Source organism: Trichechus manatus, unplaced genomic scaffold (genome assembly GCF_000243295.1).
Source record: "Trichechus manatus latirostris isolate Lorelei unplaced genomic scaffold, TriManLat1.0 scaffold00068, whole genome shotgun sequence".
In the NCBI taxonomy this organism is placed as follows: domain Eukaryota; kingdom Metazoa; phylum Chordata; class Mammalia; order Sirenia; family Trichechidae; genus Trichechus; species Trichechus manatus.
This window is the reverse complement of record NW_004444004.1, coordinates 11,997,707-12,018,674: the sequence shown is the minus strand read 5'-3', so window position 1 is coordinate 12,018,674 and position 20,968 is coordinate 11,997,707. Positions and strand designations below refer to the sequence as shown.

The following is a 20,968-nucleotide window of genomic DNA, read 5'->3' as shown; positions in this document are numbered from 1 at the left end:
CTCTGGCTCAGTTCTAGGGTCCCACTACTGGCAAGCTTTTTTAGAACCTCATTTCTCTCATGATGGGGGCAGAATATAAAGGTCTGCCAAAAGTATGCTACATTTGTTACTTTTCCCAAACTGTTGTGCTTGTCACTCCATCATAGAAGGAAATTATAAATATTCTTCATTGTTAGGTTGATAGATTGCCCTGTGTACCTCAAAATCCATGTCAATTGATTATTTTCTTTTTTTGTTCCTGCATTTTTCTAGGTATGAAAGTTAACAAGTCTCTAATTTCTGACCATTGTTTCTCCCATTTTAAATGTTGCTTTACTTTCGCTCTTTCTCATTTATCAGGTTTCCTCATTGCTTTCCATGAGCAGGATTCACCCACAGCAAAACTAAGAAGTCAACCAAGCTGAGTTTTGACACCTTCCCTCCTCCCACTCCTCTCTCCCCTAGAGGAACTTTTCCTTCCCCCTGAATTTAAACTATACTTGCGCTACTCCCACCGCCATGGTAAACTTATTTTCTTGCCTGGAAAGCTGCTAATTTTGCACGCCTCCCCCTGTCCTGCGCCAGGTTTGAGGTATTATCCTTCCATAGTTTTTACCATTTTAATAGTGATCTCTTCAAAGACTTGATAACTCTTCAGAGACCAAGAGATGATTCTCTCATGGTGGAATTTCAGAGAAGAATGTGTCGGTAGAGGAGAGGCTTCTTTTTATCTCAGTCCCTCCTCTCCACTCAGAGGCAGCCTCATACTCCAGCAGTTTTCAACTGAATTACCAAAAAAAAAAAAAAAAAAAAAGGAGGGGGAGCATTTGCTATGACGGTAGCCTCGGTCCCCATGGCTTTGAAAATTTCTCTCAAGCCAGAAATCTGTTCCAGAACAAGAGCTTCACCTATCTCCTGACTCATGAAAGGGTTAAGGTTTTTGAAAGACGCGAAGGTATTTGAACTCATTTTGCTAAGAATTAGCTGCTCAAGGTCTTCAATGAAAATATGAGCAGTTTTTGTTTTTTTTTAAAAAGAGGGATTAAGAATGTCATGGCAAAATAAAGGGGAACGGCTTGTGAGGGCTGCGTGATTAGTTACTTATTAGTTATCTGGCCATGTAACTACTGGGGTCATAAAATACTGGAATGCCAGACTTTAGGAGGGATCTTAGGGTTCTCTAGCCTATTTCCCTAATGGGATGCAATGTGAAATAATGAGGGGAAAAAGAAACATGTGCTTTGAAGTCAGAAGGACCTGGGTTTGAATTCCACTCTCAGTGGGTCACCTTGAGAAAATGAAGACCTTTTTGGGTCTTAGTTTCCACTTCTGCAAAATGAGGATGATGATGCCTATCAGTGAGGACTGTTATGAGGATTGAAGTCCCTGGGTGGTGCTAACAGTTAGTGCGCTCGGCTGGTAACCAAAAGGTTGGAGATTCAAGTCCACTCAGAGGCACCTCAGAAGAAAGATCTGGTGATCTACTTCTGAAAAGCCAGCCATTGAAAACCCTATGGAGCGCAGTTCTGCTCTGACACACACGGGATCACCATGAGTCAGGGCCGACTCGATGGCAACTGGTTTACTGGCTGAGGGGCTTGGAGAGCGTATGTATTTAAAGGACTGGGAACAGGGCCTGGTTCATAATAAATGTTCAGCAAACGTTAGCTGCTATCATCGAGTTATAGATGAGGAAACTGAAAAACAGAGGTTAAATGACTTAGGTAATTCAGCATGCTATTTAGGAACAGGGACTATTACCATGGTTTCCCAAGTCTGTCTCCTTGGCCTATCACAGCACACTGAACTGTCCCATCAGCTGTCACGTATGGCAGATGGTCCTTTATGAGAAAATGCCAAATAGGGATAAGAATTAAATATTCACTCTAGTGACCCAAATGCATGGGTTAACTGTTCTTTCTTTTTTTCTCACCCTAGAAAAGGTTTGCTCAAGACTAGCTTGCCAGACTAACAGAAGGGCAGCCTTCCAGGAAGAGAATGGGAAATACTGAATGGCTATGGGGCTTGTTTTAAAGAAAGAATCATTAGTATTTTTTATGAAGTGACTTCGTACTGGGACCAGCAATTGCTGCCAAATCAACTTTGACTCATGGTGACCCCATGTGTGTGAGAGTAGAACTGTGTTCCATAGGGTTTTCAATGGCTGTGATCTTTTGGAAGAAGATTGCCAAGCTTTTCTTCTGAAGCGCCTCTGGATGGGTTCAAATGGCCAATTTTGATTAGTAGTTGCACACTTAACTATATGCGCTGCTCAGGGACTCCCCATACTGTGACATAGTCTCAATTTTAAGTTGAAAATTTTGGAATTCTTTGATGCTCACTATCTGTGTTATCTTTTTTTCTGCAAGTATTAGCTCCATTTCATAGAAGAGGAAATAGAGGTCTGCAGAGGTGAGGGACTGCCCTATGTCACAAAGCTAGTAATTGGCAGAATCGTAATTCGAACCAAGGTCTCCTGACTCTGTTCAGAGCACTTTCTATCCTACTCTGATTGCCCATATTTAAAAATCTTTCTGTTTTTTTCTTGACCTTTCAAGTGTCAAATTCTTGAATAAAACTGGATATGATGGATATGATATAAAACATGATGATCCCTTAGGGCTATCTCAGACAGTGTTACCCAGATAGCTTTATTGTTAGCAAGTGGCACCATCAACTTGAATTTTTTTCCTGATTCTGCAGTTTTTTTAAACATGGTTGGAGACCCAGATTCCTTCCTCTGTATCCCCCTCAGGCCCTGATGAAGATTTAAGTCCCTATTTTGGTCTCCCTGCTCTGCCCCTTGGTCTAGCTGTAGATATATTTCAGCTCAAAAGAAGATTTAGCCTTTATCTAACCCTTAAGGTTCTAGAATTGGCCCCATTTGGTAGGACGTTGAAACTCATGAAGGACCTTTTCCCCACCTGTCTAGTTTTCCTTTATGCCCAATTCTTGACCCCAGGCTTGTTCTGTGGGATCTAGATTCCCTGTTTCACATTTCTAATGTTGGGAAATTATTGATGATTTCTAGAACTTCCCCTTGTCATAAAATGGCCAGTGATCCTGTTATGCTCCCAATAAGCGTTCTCAGAGATTGTCAGAGGAGCTTGATGGTACCCCAAGGCCAGGCTGACAATTGCAAAACTGTGCTGAGGGTTATAATAGAAAACATATTTTTCACTGTAGCAACTGAAGGCTTGCTGTAACCAAAAGATTGACTGGGAGAGAGGCTGCCACCATATAGCTTGTAGAATGGTTAAAACTGATATCATTATTGCTTGGTGGCAGCCCAATCCAAAACAGTGCTTGCCTAAATTGAGTGCGCATCAATGATACTTCATAATCTGACTCTTAAGAGTAGTAAATCTTTGAGTTTAAATATTGTATGATCTCACTAATACGAAATATCTAAAATAGGCAACTGTATAGAGATCAGAGTTTAATAGTGGTTACCAGGGGCGGGAGGGAGGGGAGAAGGGGGAAACATTGTTTAGGAAGCAGTGAGTTTCTGTTTATAATGATGGAAAATTTGGCAATGGATATTGGTGATGGTTGAACAACATGATTGATGTAATTGGTCTCCCTGAATTGTACACATGAAAAATGTTGAATTGGCAAAAGTTGTGTTATCTATATTTTTACAATAAAAAATGTAAAAAAAAAAAAAGACTATCTTCCATGAATATTACAAAAAGGGTCATTGTTAAACCTCTTGTCTTGGTATCTTTTGTTCCCAATAGCTGGAGGTGAGGGCTAACTAGGAGGGGCTCTGTGTCTGGCCTCTGCTCTGGTATGTAACCTTGGGCCAGAAGGAGTTGAGATGGGAGGGACTAGAAGTAAACAGGAGTCTTCAGGGACTTCTTGGTCCCATCTATACGCAAATAACTTAGCATTATGCAAATTAGTTTATGAAATTCAATTAGACTCCCAAGAGTAAACAATTTCCACTCCCACGACTGTACTTCCTGTCTCTTGACCAAGTTGTCTTATTTATAAAAGGAAGAGAGTTGTTGTATTGTATGTCCTATTGGAGAGCAGGAATGGGGACAAACGACAAGCAGGCTTTCATTAAGGCAAAAATGATTCTGGACAACCATAATGTGAATCACTGCTGGATATAGCTAGGGGAACTTGAAAGCAACAAACCCTGACAGAAACTCCTGAGGAACAAAAACTCACACTGAGCCATAGCTCCCCCAGGCATACATAACACTTGGTATGCTGCTTTCTCTGGATTTAATTCTCTTTGTGGTTTCATGAGGCCTGTATTTCAGGTATGAGGGCTAGGAATACAAACACTTTCTGAACCAAAGGTCTTCAGCTCTCTTCTCTTCCTCCAAACACTCACTCACTCAGTCACTCACTCACACATGTGATTTAGCATTCTCAGATCTTATTACCTAAAGATTTCTATTTACCTGAACCTGCTTCTCTTTGTCTGGGGTGGAGATCAGTCCTGGAGAGCTAGGGTCAACGATTGATCATTCATTCATTCATTCATTCTTCCATTCATCCATCCATTAATTCACCCACAGATTCATTCCACAGATATCTGAGTGCTTACCCTTTACCAGGCACTTTATTTGTCATTGAAGGAGGATATAAAGATGTGGTAGGTACTAAAAACAATGTACAGCCTTATGAGAATATAGTGGGATAGCAGAGGGCGGCCGGGTTATGGAAGGCTTCTCTGAAACCTGCAAGGTAAGTGAAAATCAGCCAGGTGAACATAGGGTGAAATATGTTCCTGCAAAGGGAAGGCATGCATGAAGGCTCTGAGTATGAAGGAGTATAGCTGGTTTGTTGTGAGTAAAAAAGCAGAGTAGGGTAATATGAGGCTGGAGAGATTGGCAGGAGCAGGACCATGCAAGACCTTACAGACCAGAATAAGTATTTGCCTGCTCAAGCTCCAGGCCCTGCTACCACTATTGTTAAGTCTTTGCAGTTTTTCTGCCTTCATATTACCATCCTAATCCCCAAATTCTATTTAAGAGGAGACTACTGATATCACAGGACCACAGGTGATTGTGAAGATGGTGAACACTGGACTTGTCCACTTTGTCAAGACAAAACCATTTAGAGTTGGTTTCATTAAGACAGGCAAACCAAAGTACTCTGTGTACCATGGAAGTAACCTTAGCCACTGTATTGCTTGTTGCCAAGAAATGGTATATGTAAACCATTTCTATGAGGTGAGATTAATTGTGTAAGGTCAAGAAGGGGTCATAATATTCCTGAATTATTTCATAATCACTGTGCCTTATTTTTTCTTGCATCCTCAGCACTGGTGTCTAGCACAAAATAAGTACTTAATAAGTATTTGTTGAATGAATGAATGAATGTAGGTTTATAATCGTATATTGGTAGAAGTCTCTACAAACTAGCTATGAGAGAGGCCACTGTCAGAATGGACTGACTGGAAGATCATCAATATTAACCAGTAATGTTTTTCTTAAAACATAAAAGGTAGGGGTGGGAGCTACCTGAGAAACACTTATGACCAGAACTCATGGACTCGAGTACTCCTTGAATGTGGTATCTCGGAGACCCCATATTAAGTTACCACATATCATCTAGATAGTCTATGTCCGTAATGATTTCATTGAGATTTTTACAAAATAATTTGTGTGTGAGGGTGTTGCATGATTTTGAAGGAAAATGTATTTAATGTTTAGGTGCTACTAAGAAAAACATTTATATTATTTGTTAAGGGACATCAGTTCTTGCCTCTGGATGACTCAAGGAAGTTTCTAATTTTTAAATTATCTTTTATTGTACTTTAGGTGAAGACTTACAGAGCAAATTAGTTTCTCACTAAATAATTAATACACATATTGTTTCGTGACATTGGTTGCCAATCCCATGACATGTCAATACTCTCCCCTTCTTCACTTGGGTTCCCTATTACCAGCTTTCCTGTCCCCTCCTGCATTCTTGTCCTTGCCCTTGGGCTAGTGTGCCCATTTAGTCTCATTTTGTTTTATGGGGCTGTCTAATCTTTGGCTGAAGGGTGAACCTCAGGAGTGACTTCATTACTGAGCTAAAAGGGTGTCCGGGAACCATACTCTCGAGGATTCTCCAGTCTCTGTCAGACCAGTAAGTCTGGTCTTTTTAGAAGTTTCATTTTTAAGAATAGAAGAGGAAAGTACAGATCAGAAAAGGAAAGTAATAAACAGTGGTCTTTCCCCTGAGCAATAGAGTGTCCTAAACAGTCTTTTCACTCAACATTTCATTAAGGTCTAAGTGCTAATCATCAGTAAAATTGAGTCATTCTCTTTGAGTCATACTTCCCCAGAGGGCTTTTATGAAGAGACAGATGGGTTGGTCAGTATAAGCTTGTTTGGAGAGGATAGAAGAGCAAGAACCCTACCTTCTGAACTCAGCTTCAACTTACTGGCAAATCAATTTCCAGAATTTGGGCTTGTCTTTCAGAACATCTGAACAGAAGGTCTTCGGGGCATCTTGAGAAGTTATCAGACTTGTTGAACAAAGACTAGATGATATGTTTAGGAAAGAAGTTCAGAGTGATTGAGGTAGGATTGACCTTGTATGGATGGAGTAGGGGCTTTCTTTATGGTATGATTTCAAAGTCTCTCCCACAAAAAAGAGTATCTTTGACCAGCCTTTAGCATGAATTTAACATTCCAGAAGCCAACCAAGTAACAGAATGTCAATTCACTGAAAGTCAATTCACCAAAAACTCTCTCTCTGAATGGTTAATTGGCCAAGTTACCACTTGAGTTACTGTTTTTAAAGTTTTACTATGTTTCATTGCGGCCATCTCCATGCAGCCAGTATGGAATGAGGGTAAAAAATGGAGTGGGAAAGACAAGGAGACTCTGCCCCTTAGAGATAGCAGCAAACCTCTACTTCCTCTGAAATTGTTTAATTATTGATTCATCAAAAACTTGTTTCAACTAACTACTTGAAAAGTTTTTAAAAAAATAATTTGTTAGGAGAAAGTAGGTTATGCTGCAGTAACTGATTAACCTCAAAATCTCAGCATCCTAAAATAACAAACATTTATTTTTCACTCATAGTAGATATCAATGCAGGTTGGGATGGGTGAGAAAGCTTTGCTCCACATAGATACTCAGGGACCCAGGATGATGGAGAATAGACCCAGGCTGATGGAGACTCCACCATGTTGTAGCTGCACTTTCTGGAACACACAGCTTCCTTGGTTGCCAAGACAGAGGAAGAAACTGGAGAATCACAAAGGATTTTGATTGTTTCAGCCTGGAAGTGACATGTGCAATTAGCCAGAACTAGTCATATATCCCTACCTAACTGCAGAGTGGCTAGGAAGTGTAGTTTCTTGTATGAAAAGGAGAACAGGAATCGGCGACCCCTATGAGTTGGAATCAACTTGATGGCAGTGGGTTTTTTGGTTTTAAGAATATGTACAGGAGTCCCTGGGTGGCACAAATGGTTAGGCACTCAGCTACTAACCAAAAGATTTCATGGTTCAAATCCATCCAGAGGCACTTTGAAAGAAAGTCCTGGCTATCTATTTCTGAAAGGTCATAGTCACTGAAAACCCTATGGAGTGCAGTTCTAGTCTGAAACACACGAGGTCGCCATGAGTTGGAATCGACTTCACGACAACTGGTAAGAATATCTACAGCAATCCCTGGGTGGTGCAAATGGTTAACTGTTCAGCTGCTGACTGAAAGTTTGGATGGTTGAGTCCACCCAGAGGCACTTTGGAAGAAAGGCCTGGCAATCTATGTCTGAAAGATCAACCACTGAGAACACTATGGAGCACAGTTCTACTTGGATACACATGGGGTTGCCATGAATCAGAGTCGATTCAATGGCAACTGGTTTAAGAATATCTCCACAGGATGGATTTAATAGTCTTGGAGGCTTTTTCTGTGATTTCAGGTTTATTGAGATTTGCTACCGCAGTTTTGCTGCAGCTGGAGTTGGGTTATGGATATGGGTTGGCAGGGCAGATTGTGCCCCATGCAGAGACTGAGGTGTCCTGTTCTGCCTTAAGAGGTGGAGCAGGCAAGAGTTGCTGTCAGTGGCCATCGCAATCCCCCCCCACCACCAACACAAACTCATACACCCTCCTGGGAGGCGGGCAGGAGGGCAGGCAGGAAAAGGAACAGCTCTAAAGTCTGATTGGAACTAATAGGCTTTGGTGAATTGATTATTTGGTGAAATGAATTTCAGAGAATTAGCTTTGGGTGATTTAATTTTTGGTGAATTAATCTAAAGCCTGAAATTCTAGACTAGTTTTTGTGTGTGTGTGTTTTAATTTTAGCATGAATTTAGCATGAGATGATTTTGTCAGCCAGCTGAGAAAAGGCTTTAGTTCAGAAGGGGCTCAGAGAGTGAGAGAAGGAGGGCATACAGTATTAGGGATGTTTTGGATCTGGCTGTTGGGAGGGAGTGGGGACTGATCAATGCTTCTAGAAGGAGAACACAATTTTGTTGATGGCTCCTCTTTGATCCAAGGCATGGTCTCTCTGGGGTAATTTTGAAAGTCCAAGGACCTGTGTAGGTTCTGCCCTGAGCTTTTTTTCTTTCTTTCAGTCTTTTGTTTGTAGCGCTCTTTATCAAGCAGGGCTCTCAAAAACATATTTCTTGTTTTCAGTTTCCAATAAACTAAGTTTATAGTACTTTTTTATGTTAAGCTGAAAGTACTTTCGTACACCATATATTTAGAAGAGACCTTCATAATAATTTTGTCTAACATTTATTCAGATATTTAAACAAACTTGTGTGTTTGAGGAAACCCTGGTGGCGTAGTGGTTAAGAGCTATGGCTGCTAACCAAAAGGTCAGCAGTTTGAATCCACCAGGCAGTCCTTGGAAACCATATGGAGCAGTTCTACTCTGTCCTCTGGGCTCACTATGAGTCAGAATTGACTTGACAGCAATGGATTTGGGTTTTTTTTTTGTTGTTGTTGTGTGTTTGAAAGGAGCCCTGGTTGCACAGTGGTTAAAGTGCTTGGCTTCTAACTAGAAGGTCAGCAGTTTGAACCTACTAGCCGCTCCGTGTAAGAAAGAAGTGGCGGTATGCTTCCATAAAGATTTACAGCCTTGGAAACCCTATGGGGCAGTTCTGCTCTGTTCTGTAGGGTTGCTATGAGTCAGAATCATCTCGATGGCAGTGGGTTTGGTTTTTGGTTTTTGTATGTTTGAATCCTCTTTTTACCTCAAAATCCATTTTCTAGGGTTAATTCTTAAGGAGCCCTGGTGGCACAATGGCTAAGCACTTGGCTGCTAACCAAAAGGTCAGCGGTTTGAACCCATCAGCCGCTCCGCGGGAGGAAGATAACCCACCAGCCGCTCCGCGGGAGGAAGATGTAGCAGTCTGCTTCCCTAAAGATTTACAGCCTTCGAAACCCTACGGGGCGATTCTACTCTGTCCCACAGATCACTAGGAGTCGGAATTGACTTGATGGCAATGGGGTTTAGGGTTAATTCGTATGAAACTGCTGACCCTTGACTGTTTTTTGAGCTAATAGCTTGAGCTCTCTTATTCTTCTGTTGCTGCTGGTGTATTCACAGCCTTGTATAATGAAAAGATCAAGGGATGAGAAGCCAGGAGACCTAGTTCTAGTCTGAGATCTGCCAATGTCTAGCTGTGTGATTCTGTTGTTGTTGTGTGCCATCCAGCTGATTCTGACTCATAGTGACCCAATAGGACAGAGTAGAACTGCCCCATAGGGTTTCCTAGGCTATAATCCTCATGGGAGCAGATTGCCAGGTCTTTTCTTCCCCAGAGCAGCCGATAGGTTTGAACCGCCAGTCTTTCAGTTGGCAGCCAAGCACTTAACCGTTGCACTACCAGGGCTCCTTATGTGATTTTAGAGAAGTCAGTTAACTCCTCTGAGCAATGAGGAGTATGGTTTTCCACTTATCCTCTATCCATTCGTTCTTTCAACTGCTGGGCACTCTGCTAGGCACTAGGGATGTGGTGAACAAGACAGGCAGAGCCCCTGGTCTGCTCAGTTTCAGTCTTGTAGTTGATTTTATCGGGGTATCTGCACTATCCTCTTCAGTAACCATTCCGAATGACTTTGATGTTTTCACTAATGTAGGCCAAGGTCCGGTAAATGCTTTTTCTGGTAAATTTAATCAGGTTAAGGAAGATGAACCCAGGGGTGGAACGCTGACGTTGACATTAGCCAGTTAGAAGGATCAAGTCTGATCCATATCCACTTTGCCTGTAAACAGCAGCTATTCTGCCTTCTTCTCCAGCGTCACTCTAGCCTGTACTGCCTCTGTAACATTCACATATGGATTTCAGTTCGGCAGTAGGCCCTTGTTTTAAAATATCCACCCACATGCAAAGCGCTAGGGGGTCTCTTTGGATTAGCACACTGTGGGAGTTGCCCAAGGAAGGATGCGCTTGACTATGAAGTGGAGCCAAGCCATGGGGAGGATGTTTGTTTTATTTTATTTTTAATTAAATCTTATTTATTTTTTAAAGTATTACAAGCATATGATACAAATTACGAAAGGTACGAATGAGTATACACTGAAAATTAATTCTCCCTTGAGCCCCTGTTCTCCAGCCACCTTGATTCGGTCCTCAGAAGCAATCACTACTAACAGTATGTTTGTGACTCTTTTCAGGGATAGTCTATGAATATATAAGGATACTTGTTTGCAAACAACTTAATGTTTATTATTATTTTTATGATCATTTAGCGAAAAACACCAAATTGTCTATGAATATACAAGGATACTTGTTTTAAACCAACTTAATGTTTATTACTATTTTTTATAATTATTTAGGAGAAAACTCCAAACAGTTGATCTTGACCTACTAGTTGACTCTGGAGCCTTGTTTGCTCTCTTAGCTACTCACGTTTCCTGGGTTCCTAGTAGGGAGGACAGCTCATCCCTAAGACCAAAGATAAATCAAAAGTCATTTCTTCTCAGGAAAAGATTATATATTCCTAATATACAATAAGTGTAGATCAAAGTTACTCTTAACCTAGTCCACTACAGGAAGCGTATAAAGAAACATTGGGATTATTTCTAGGTGACCGCAATTTCTGAGGCTGGGGATGGGCACTATTGGGAAGTAGTGATGGGTTTTCTCAAACTGCCTTGGGAGGGTGTACAGTAAGGAGAAGAGCTGGCTTACCCTGAGGAGAAGAACTATCTATTGTGCGGCAGGGCTCAGTCTTCCTAGAAGTCATGAGAAAGCCAGAAGTAGAATGAGGATATAGTCAGGTAATTACTTCATAATTTATTCCTTGCCTGTTTTTTAAAAAAAAGATTAGGGTGTCAGTAACACTGCAGTGTGGAGGAAGCTTATTTTTCCCTAGCAGCTCTAGGGTCTTTGGTTTGTGTCAGTAACGCTGGAAGAGATTTAATATCTGCTGAGAGCTTCTAGTTGACCTCCTTCGACCCCTGCTCCTGTGTACCAGCTGGGGACACATCTACCTTTTAAAGGTTCAGCCTTACCCTAGGATTTGGGACCAAATTTTTTTCTTATGCATTTAAGACTTAGATCAGTAGCTTGGAGACTCAGCATTATCAGCCTGGTTGCTAAATCTTGTCTGACTTTGTACCTGAGTTCCTACTTATGAATAAGCCCTCCCTTCTACTCCAGCTCCTGTATTTGGGCTAATGCCATGCTTCCCCAGTTTCCCTAGGAATGAGATTCCTTGCTTCCCCTCCCAACTCCCTACCCCAGTCTCATAAAGGATTCATTCACTGATTCAAAAATGTTTATTATTATTTTTACAATCATTACATTTCCCATGGGTTAGGTACTGTGCTAGATGCTGCAGGTATGGGTGTTGAATAAGAGAGACATGTTTCTGGTCCTGATGGAACTTATCTGTATAATAAGAGAAACAGACTAAGTGAACAAGTAATTATAACACAGCACCATATATTATAATTACATATTATAGTTGTGAGCACAGGGTTTAATGTACTGCAGCACATAGTAGGGTCAGCTAATCCAGTGGGGTGGGGGGGGGAGTGATGGTAAATCTGAGGTTGGAAAGATGAGTATAGAGATTACTCAGGCAGGAGTTAGAAGAGAGTGGTAGAGATTTCTTGAACCTCTTAGATATTCTGCTGCCCATGTTAAATCTGCTCAATCCTAAAATGTTGGTGCCTGCTATTAAGCACCATAATACTCTATTGTGCCCCTTCCTCTCAAGGCATCCACCTGGCCTACAGCTGGATATCTTGATGCCAAGGTCCCCTTATGTGGACTTTTTTCAAGTATATGCCTTGTGGGTCTCTTCTGGTCTTTGGGCCTCAGCCATCCCCACTTGGCTCTGCAGTGCTGATTAGGACAGCAAGGCATAGATATATCTTGTGCCCCTGGACAAAGAGGCTCTATGAACCCCTGCAAAAACTGATGCTCATCTGGATCATGTTAAGGGCATGGCAACCAAGGCGATCTCTATGGGTGTCAAATTGGTGGTAGATATGGGGAGTTACTGTAGTTGCTGTCTGCACCAAATCTAGGGAAAAGGGGTTGTTACAGTTGTAGTTGGGTTTGAGGCGGACATAATGATAGAAGACCCTAGACTTAGGCCTGGGAGTTGGGCTGGCAGTATGCTGGAAGGAAGCAAGGCAAATCTCAGCTGATGCTAGCAGGTATGGATCAAAATGGCCAAGTTTGAGCATTTCAAGGCAGAGAAAGAGGGGGTTGGATTAGTGGCCAAAGTAGGAAATGGGCAAAAATCGCGTCCAAATTCTTTCCTGGAGCAAGCAGACTGATTTGAAATGTTTTGAATCATAAACTGGAACAGACAGATGATGAACAGGCAGCCAAGTAATTGGAAAGCCAAGGCTGGTTGTTACCAGGGAAACAAAAGAAGTGAGAAAAGGTGAGCTGTTTGGATGCCACAGTAAGGGGTTTTGCTAGGGATTTGCGTTGGTAATGTTTTTGGAGTGTTTCTTTTCACAGAGATAACTCAGGGTTTCCTGGATGAGGTTGAGGGAGGTAAGGTCCCTATCAGGGGACTAATTTCCACACTTAACTCTTCTTCTCCAGCATGCAGCCCTGCCTCTAAAAGAAGGTGGATTTGATCAGTATGAAGTTGTCTAAGTTCCTCCCTGGTAGAGTCAAGGTTGTGAAACATTTAGCCTAATCCTTTTTTTTTTTTTTAAACCAGAAGTTTATTTAAACAACAAGATGCTTGACTTGAAGGGAAAACTATCTAGGATTCATTTCTTTTAGAGTAATTTATCCCTACTTAAAGACAGATTGCCCTACATGTAACAGCTACGTACAAAAAAGTTATAAAATTATTCTTGGTTTTACAATGATAACTGAAAAAACATTAAAATTCTCCAATCAAACAAGGTACGCAAGGATTTTTTATGTCGTTGTTTTTTGTTAAACAGTTGAGAGCAAAATAACTTACTGGGATATAAAGATAAGAGCTAAATGAGCATGCCACTAATGGAGAAAGGGGATATTTTCACAGAACCAGTATTTTTCCCCATCCCATCTCCACTTGATGTCAATCAAAACATACCATTGGCCATTTAGAAAAAAAAAAAAAAAATGCAATGTGCTTGTGCACATACACCAGTTACTTTATGTACAATAAAGGAATGAGGAAGGGGAAAATGAAAGAATAGAGAAAACTATACTATAGTAGTCAGGATGTGGTGGAACAAAATTGTGGTTTTCTAATTGAGAATGTATTCTTGGTCTCTAGGAACAGAGTTCTGGAGTAAAGTAGCAGACTCCCTTTTTAGAAGACACCTCTTGTCTGCTGCTGAAACACACTGATTGTATCTTCATCCTCCATTTCCAACCGTGCAGGTGTGTCTGTTTCATTGATTGGCTGCCCGTCAAATCTGAATCTGATCTGCCTCATTGACAAACTCTATTGTTCACAATAGGCTTTCATTAGTTTACTAAGTGGTGTATGCCTCTTAATCTTAAATTGCACCACAGAACCATCCTGCCCCGCCACCTTCAAATTAATATGATCGTTGTTCTCAGTCTTGACTCCTTCCTTGGGTTTTTCGTCGGCCATGGCGAGTGCCAGAGTCTCCTCACTTGCCGCTTCACAAAAGAGGTACCAGGTCCGCACCGAACTAGCATACAAGCAGCACCAGGAGCTGCAGAAGAAGGAGGCGGCCTAGCCTAATCCTTTTTATATGCACAGATTGGCAGTAAGATTTCTAAGGGTAGGAATTGTTAGTAGTTGCCCTTGAGTCCATTCGGACACATGGCGACCCCATGTGTGTAGAATAGAACTGTGACCTTTTGGAAGCATATTGCCAGGCCTGTCTTCTGAGGTGCCTCTCCCCATTGCCGGCGAGTAGATTCCGACTCATAGTGATCCTACAGGAGAGAGTAGAACTGACCCATAGGGTTTCCAAGGAGTGGCTGGTGGATTCCAAGTGCTGACCTTTTGGTTAACAGCCAAGCTCTTAACCACTGTGCACCAGGTCTCCTGAGGTGCCTCTAGGTGGGTTCAAACTACTAACCTTTTGGCTACTAGTTGAGCATTTAATCTTTTGTGCCACCCAGATGAATTACTAAACAGTAATCTGAAAAGGCTGACTGGTGCCAATCTGTCATCAAATCTTCACAAATATTGAACATTATTTTTTGGGGGATGAGATTTATCCACACAGATATAATGTAGTTTAAGTTCATTATATTTTCACTTTGAAGTATTATGTATGTGTATAATAAAATATGTATGTTGTTGTTGTTGTTAGATGCCGTCAAATCGGTTCCAACTCATAGCCACCCAATGTATGACAGAACAAAACACTGCCCAGTCTTGCACCATCCTCACAATCGTTGTTATACTTGAGCCCATTGATGCAGCCGCTGTTTCCGTCTCATTGAGGGTCTTCTTCTTTTTTGCTGACCCTCTATTTTACCAAGCATGATGTCCTTCTCCAGGGACTGATCCCTCCTGATAACATGTCAAAGTACAGGAGACGAAGTCTCACAATCCTCACTTCTAAGGAGCATTCTGGCTATACTTCTTCCAAGACAGATTTGTTCCTTCTTCTGGCAGTCCATGGTATATTCAATATTCTTTGCCAACACCACAATTCAAAGGCATCAATTCTTCTTTGGTCTTCCTTATTCATTGTCCAGTTTTTGTATGCCTATGAGGCTATTGAAAATACCATGGCTTGGGGCAGGCACACCTTAGTCCTCAAAGTGGTTATCTTTGCTTTTTAACACTTTAAAGAAGTCTTTTACAGCAGATTTGCCGAATGCAATATGTCGTTTGATTTCTTGGCTGCTACTTCCATGGGCGTTGACTGTAGATCCAAGTAAAATGAAATCCTTAACATCTACAATCTTTTCTCCGTTTATCATGATATTTCTTATTGTCCATTTGTGAAGATTTTTTCATTTTTATTTTTTATGTTGAGTTGCGATCCATACAGAAAGGCTGTAGTCTTTGATCTTCATCAGTAAGTGCTTCAAGTTCTCTTCACTTTTCAGCAAGCTAGGTTGTGTCATCTACATATACTAGATTGTTAATGTGTGTTCCTCAAATTCTGATGCCGTGTTCTTCTTCATATAGTCCAGCTTCTTGGATTATTTGCTCAGCATACAGGTTGAATAAGTATGGTGAAAGGATACAATCCTGACATACACCTTTCCTGATTTTAAATCGCACAGTATCCCTTTGTTCTGTTAGAATGACTGCCTCTTGTCTATGTGTAGGTTCTGCATGAGCACAATTAAGTGTTCTGGAATTCCCATTCTTCACAATGTTATCCATAATTTGTTACGATCCACACAGTTGAATGTCGTTGCATAGTCAATGAAACACAGGTAAACACCTTTCTGGTATTCTCTGCTTTCAGCCAAGATCCATCTGACATCAACAATGATATCCCTCATTCCACGTCCTCTTCTGAATCCGGCTTAAATTCTGGCAGTTCCCTGTCGATGTACTGCTGCAACTACTTTTGAATGATCTTCAGCAAAATCGTACTGGCTTGTGATATTAATGATATTGTTCAATAATTTCTGCATTCAATTGGATCATCTTTCTTTGGAATGGATACAAATATGGATCTTTTCCAGTTGGTTGGCCAGGTAGCCCTCTTCCAAATTTCTTGGCATAGAAAAGTGAGCACTTCCAGAACTGCATCTGTTTGTTGAAACACCTCAGTCGGTATTCCGTCCATTCCTGTAACCTTGTTTTTTGGCCAATGCCTTCAGTACAACTTGGACTTTTTCCTTCCTTGATCATATGCTACCTCCTGAAACGATTGAAACGTTGAACAATCGTTTGGTACAGTGACTCTGTGTATTTCTTCCATCTTCTTTTGATGCTTCCTGCATTGTTCAGTATTTTCCCTGTAGAATCCTTCAATATTGTAACTCGAGGCTTGAATTTTTTCTTCAGTTCTTTCAGCTTGAGAAACGCCGGGCGTGTTCTTCCTTTTTGGTTTTCTAACTCCGGGTCTTTGTACATTTCATTCTAATGTTTTACTTTGTCTTCTCAAGCGACGCTTTGAAATCTTCTGTTCAGCTCTTTTACTTCATCATTTCTTCCATTTGCTTTAGCTACTTGATGTTCAAGAGCAAGTTTTAGGATATCCTCTGACATCCACTTTGGTCTTCTCTTTCTTTCTTGTCTTTGTAATGTCCTTTTGCTTTCTTCATGTATGTTGTCCTTGATGTCATTCCACAACTCGTCTGTTCTTCGGTCATTAGTGTTCAATGCATCAAATCTATCCTTGAGATGGTCTCTAAATTCGAGTGGGATATCTCAAGGTCGTATTTTGGCTCTCGTGGACTTGATCTAATTTTCTTCAGCTTCAGCTTGAACTTGCATATGAGCAATTGACCATCTGTTCCACAGTTGGCCCCTGGCCTTTTTATGACTGATGATATTGAGCTTCTCTATCGTCTCTTTCCACAGATGTAGTCAATTTGATTCCTGTTTATTCCATCTGGCGAGGTCTACATGTATAGTTGCCATTTATATTATTGAAAAAATATATTTGCAATGGAGAAATTGTTGGTCTTACAAAATTCTATCATGCTATCTCTGATATTGTTTCTATCACCAGGCCATATTTTCCAACTATTTATCCTTCTTCTTCATTTCCAACTTTCCCATTCTAATCGCCAGTAATTATCAATACATCTTGATTGCGTGTTTGATCGATTTTAAACTGCAGAAGTTGGTAAAAATCTTCAGTTTCTTCATCTTTGGCCTTAGTGGTTGGTGCATAAATTTGAATAATTGTTCTATTAACTGGTCTTCCTTGTAGGCATATGGATATTATCCTATCTCTGACAGTGTTGTACTTCAGGATAAATCTTAAAATGTTCTTTTTGACGATGCATGCGATACCATTCCCTTTCAATTTGTCATTCCTGGCATAATAGACCTATGATTGTCTGATTCAAAATGGCCAATACCAGTCCATTTCAGCTCACTAATGCCTAGGATATCGATCTTTATGTGGTCCATTTCATTTTTGACAACTTTCAATTTTCCTAGATTCACACTTTGTATGTATATTCCACTTTCCAATTATTAATGGATATTAGTAGCTGTTTCTTCTCATTTTGAGTCGTGCCACATCAGCAAATGAAGGTTTCAAAAGCTTGACTCCATCTAAGTCATTAAGGTTGACTCTACTTTGAGGAGGCAGTCATATTTTGAGTGCCTTCCAACCTGAAGGGCTCATCTTCTGGCACTATATCAGACAGTGTTCTGCTGCTATTCATATGGTTTTCACTGGCCAATTTTTTCAGCAGTAGACCACCAGATACTTCTTCCTAGTCTGTCTTAGTCTGGAAGCTCTGCTGAAACCTGTTTACCATAGGTAACCCTGCTGGTATTTGAAATACTGGTGCCATAGTTTCCAGAATCACAGCAACACGCAAGCCCCCACAGTATGACAAACTGACAGATGAATGGTGGATGTAAGTGTAGTTTAAAAAATTTAAAAAAAAAAAGACTCTGGATAAAGAAATTGAATATCACCAGTACCTTAACCCCTTCCCCCTGGTGTGCTCCTCCTCAAAAGTACCCACTCTCTACCCCATGCCCCAGAGGAAATCACTATTTTGAGTTTTGTGATAATCATTCTTTGCTTTCCTTTATTGCTATAGCAACCAGGAATGAATGTGTGTATATATATGTGTATAACATATATATATATATATATGTAGTTTAGTTTTGGCTGTTTTTTAAACTTTAGGTAAATTGAATCGTGCTCCATAGATTCTTCTTTGTCTCAACATTAAAGTTGGTGAGTTTTATCCATGCAAATACATGATGATGCATGTCTTGATTGCTGTGTAAGAATATACCACAATTCATTTATCCAACCTACTCCATGGATATTTGATTTTTTTTCAGCTGTTTTTATATTATAAGCAAGTGCCATTTTTTTTTGCGAGATTTTCTCTTGGATATTTACCTGGGAGTAGGATTGCTAGGTTAAAGAATATGTGCACGTTCAACTTCACTAGATAAAGCTAATCTGATTTTTAAAGTATCTGACACTTTTCTAAGATATCTAAGAGGTCCCATTGTGTCACATCCTCATTAGTACTTGGTATTTTGTCAGACTTCAAAATGTTTGCCCATTTCTTGAGTGTATAAGGGTATATGATTAGGGTTTTAATTTTCATTACCCTGATTACTAATGAGGCTTCCATTACAGTTTTATCTTTTTTTTCTAAAAACCTATTCAAGTCTTTTGCCCATTTTTTTAATAAAAAATTTTATTGTTGTAATTAAATGAAGTTTACATTTCAAGTTAGTCTCCTATACAGAATTTTTTTTTTTAACTTACATTGTTATGAGACCCCAACCGCTCACCCCATTCTGCGACAGGACACTCCTCCCCTCTGCCCCTGATTCCCCATGAACATTCAGCCAGCTCCTAACTCTCTCTGCTTGCCCATTTTTTTACTGGGTTGGTAGTTTGTTTCATATTTATTTTTAGGAATATGTACGTATATATATATATATACATATAGTATTATATGTGTTGCAAATATCTTGTTCCACATTGTGGCTTGTCTATTCATTCTCTTTATGGTGTCTTTTAATGTAGCCAAACTTATCAGTCTTTTCCTTTCCTTTATCGCTTGTACTTTGTGTCTTGTTTAAGAAACTCTTCCTTATCCTTATCCACAGTGAAGATAAACCAAAACAAAAACAAAACAAAACAAAAAAATACCAAACCCGTTGCTGTCAAGTAGATTGCAACTCATGGTGACTACATGAGTTATAGAGCAGAACTTCTCCATAGGGTTTTCTTGGTTGTAATCTTTATGGAAGCAGATTGTCAGGCCTTTCTTCTGTGGTGCTGCTGGGTGGATTTGAACTGCTAACTTTTAGGTTGGCAGTAGAGTGCAAACTGTTTGCGCCACACAGGGATCTACAGTGAAGATATTGGGTAATAACCGTGGTTTTGCCTTTCTCATTTAGGTATTTAATCCCCTTGGAATTTATTTTTTGTGTAAACATTGGTTTTATTTATTTTTAACATATAGATAACCCATTGTACCAGCACCAGTTTTGAAAAGTCTATCCACTCCCTCACTAACCCCTAACACCACCTTTGTTGTATATCAAGTGTCACATGTACACAGGTTTGTTTCTGGATTTTTTTATTCTGTTCCACTGATCTATTTGCCTGTCTCTACACCCTATTCACCCTTGTCTAATGACTATAGCTTTATGTTAAGTCTTGATATCTGGCAAGGATATTACCTCAGTTTTTTTCTTTTCCATCAAGTGTTTCTTGGCTATTTTTGGCCCTTTGCATTTCCTTAAAAATTTTAGAATCAGCTTGTCATTTTTCACAGAAAAGTATTAGAATTTTTATTTAGATTGCACTAAAGCCACTAATCGCTTGAGACAAAAATATTTAATCAAGGTAAAAAAAGACAAGAAATAAAGTAATAGTGTAGAACACATTCTTCTATAAACCCATAGCTGGTACAAAGATTTCCTTCTAAGAAAGCTCATCCCTGCAATAATGTTTGACTTCTCCCTTGGCGTTTGTTTTTCTTACTCTAGCGGCAAGAGTCTAGCTCAACTTTTTTTTTTTTCATAAGAAGGCCTTTATCATCCTTCTTTAGACAATAAAGTTTGAACAATATGAGATGTCATCAGACAGGCTACTCGTTGACTCAATAATCAATAAAAGGTGAAGCTAAAATAAGTATTTTTATTTTTACCACCATAATAATAGTTCCAGTGGAAGAATAAAAAAAGTAAAATGTAAGATAAAGGGAACAAACACACACACACACATACACACAGACACTGAAACTCCAGTTACTAGCTCTAGCTCAAAAAACATTCAAATCAAAGAGAAAAAGAAATGTATGCAGGTTATCTGCCAGCCTACAGCATCTGAACTAATTGTGTAAATGTGCCACAGATAAATATCTTCCTTTTAGATACTTGGGTCAATGATTTCTTCCTGGAATTCATCCATAATCAGTCTCCAAGTAAATGACTTGTTTTTCAATTGTGGCACCATAAAAGTTATTTTGTTTCATCATAGCGATTCTTGACCGAAACCAATCAGGTTTTCATTAGTCTGTTTACTGAGGAAAATCCCATCATACTTGACATGAATTCATATTCATCCATAATCATCATATTATGTTCTCTCTCTCTCTCTCGTTTTTTAACTGAGCTAAAATATTCAGCAACAGAAAGTTTTCTGTTATACATCACTTGGCATCTGAAATATACTCATGGGATTCATCGGCTCCATAGCCTACGAGCCAGAAGCCGGCCGCCTTACCTCATGATCTTGGATTCATCCGCTCCTGCAACTACATGAGTCAGGAGAAGCCTCAGCCTGACACCTGATCCACAGACTTGGGACTTGCCCACCTCTATAATGTGTGAGCCATTCCCTTGAGATAAATCTCTCTCTCTCTCTCTCTATATATATATATATACACACACAAAACCTACTGCCGTTGAGTCAATTCTGACTCATAGTGACCCTATAGGACAGAGTAGAACTGCCCCATAGGGTTTCCAAGGAGTGGCTGG

General features: G+C 40.1%; 1 protein-coding gene across 1 annotated transcript; it reads right to left on the bottom strand.

Moving 5' to 3' along the window:
- Positions 1 to 13,638: 13,638 nt before the first annotated feature.
- Positions 13,639 to 14,065, bottom strand: LOC101359469 (small ubiquitin-related modifier 2-like). The gene is given in 1 exon segment (XM_012556530.2): positions 13,639 to 14,065. A coding segment is annotated over 1 exon segment (288 nt). The 5' UTR covers positions 13,967 to 14,065; the 3' UTR covers positions 13,639 to 13,678.
- Positions 14,066 to 20,968: the final 6,903 nt, after the last annotated feature.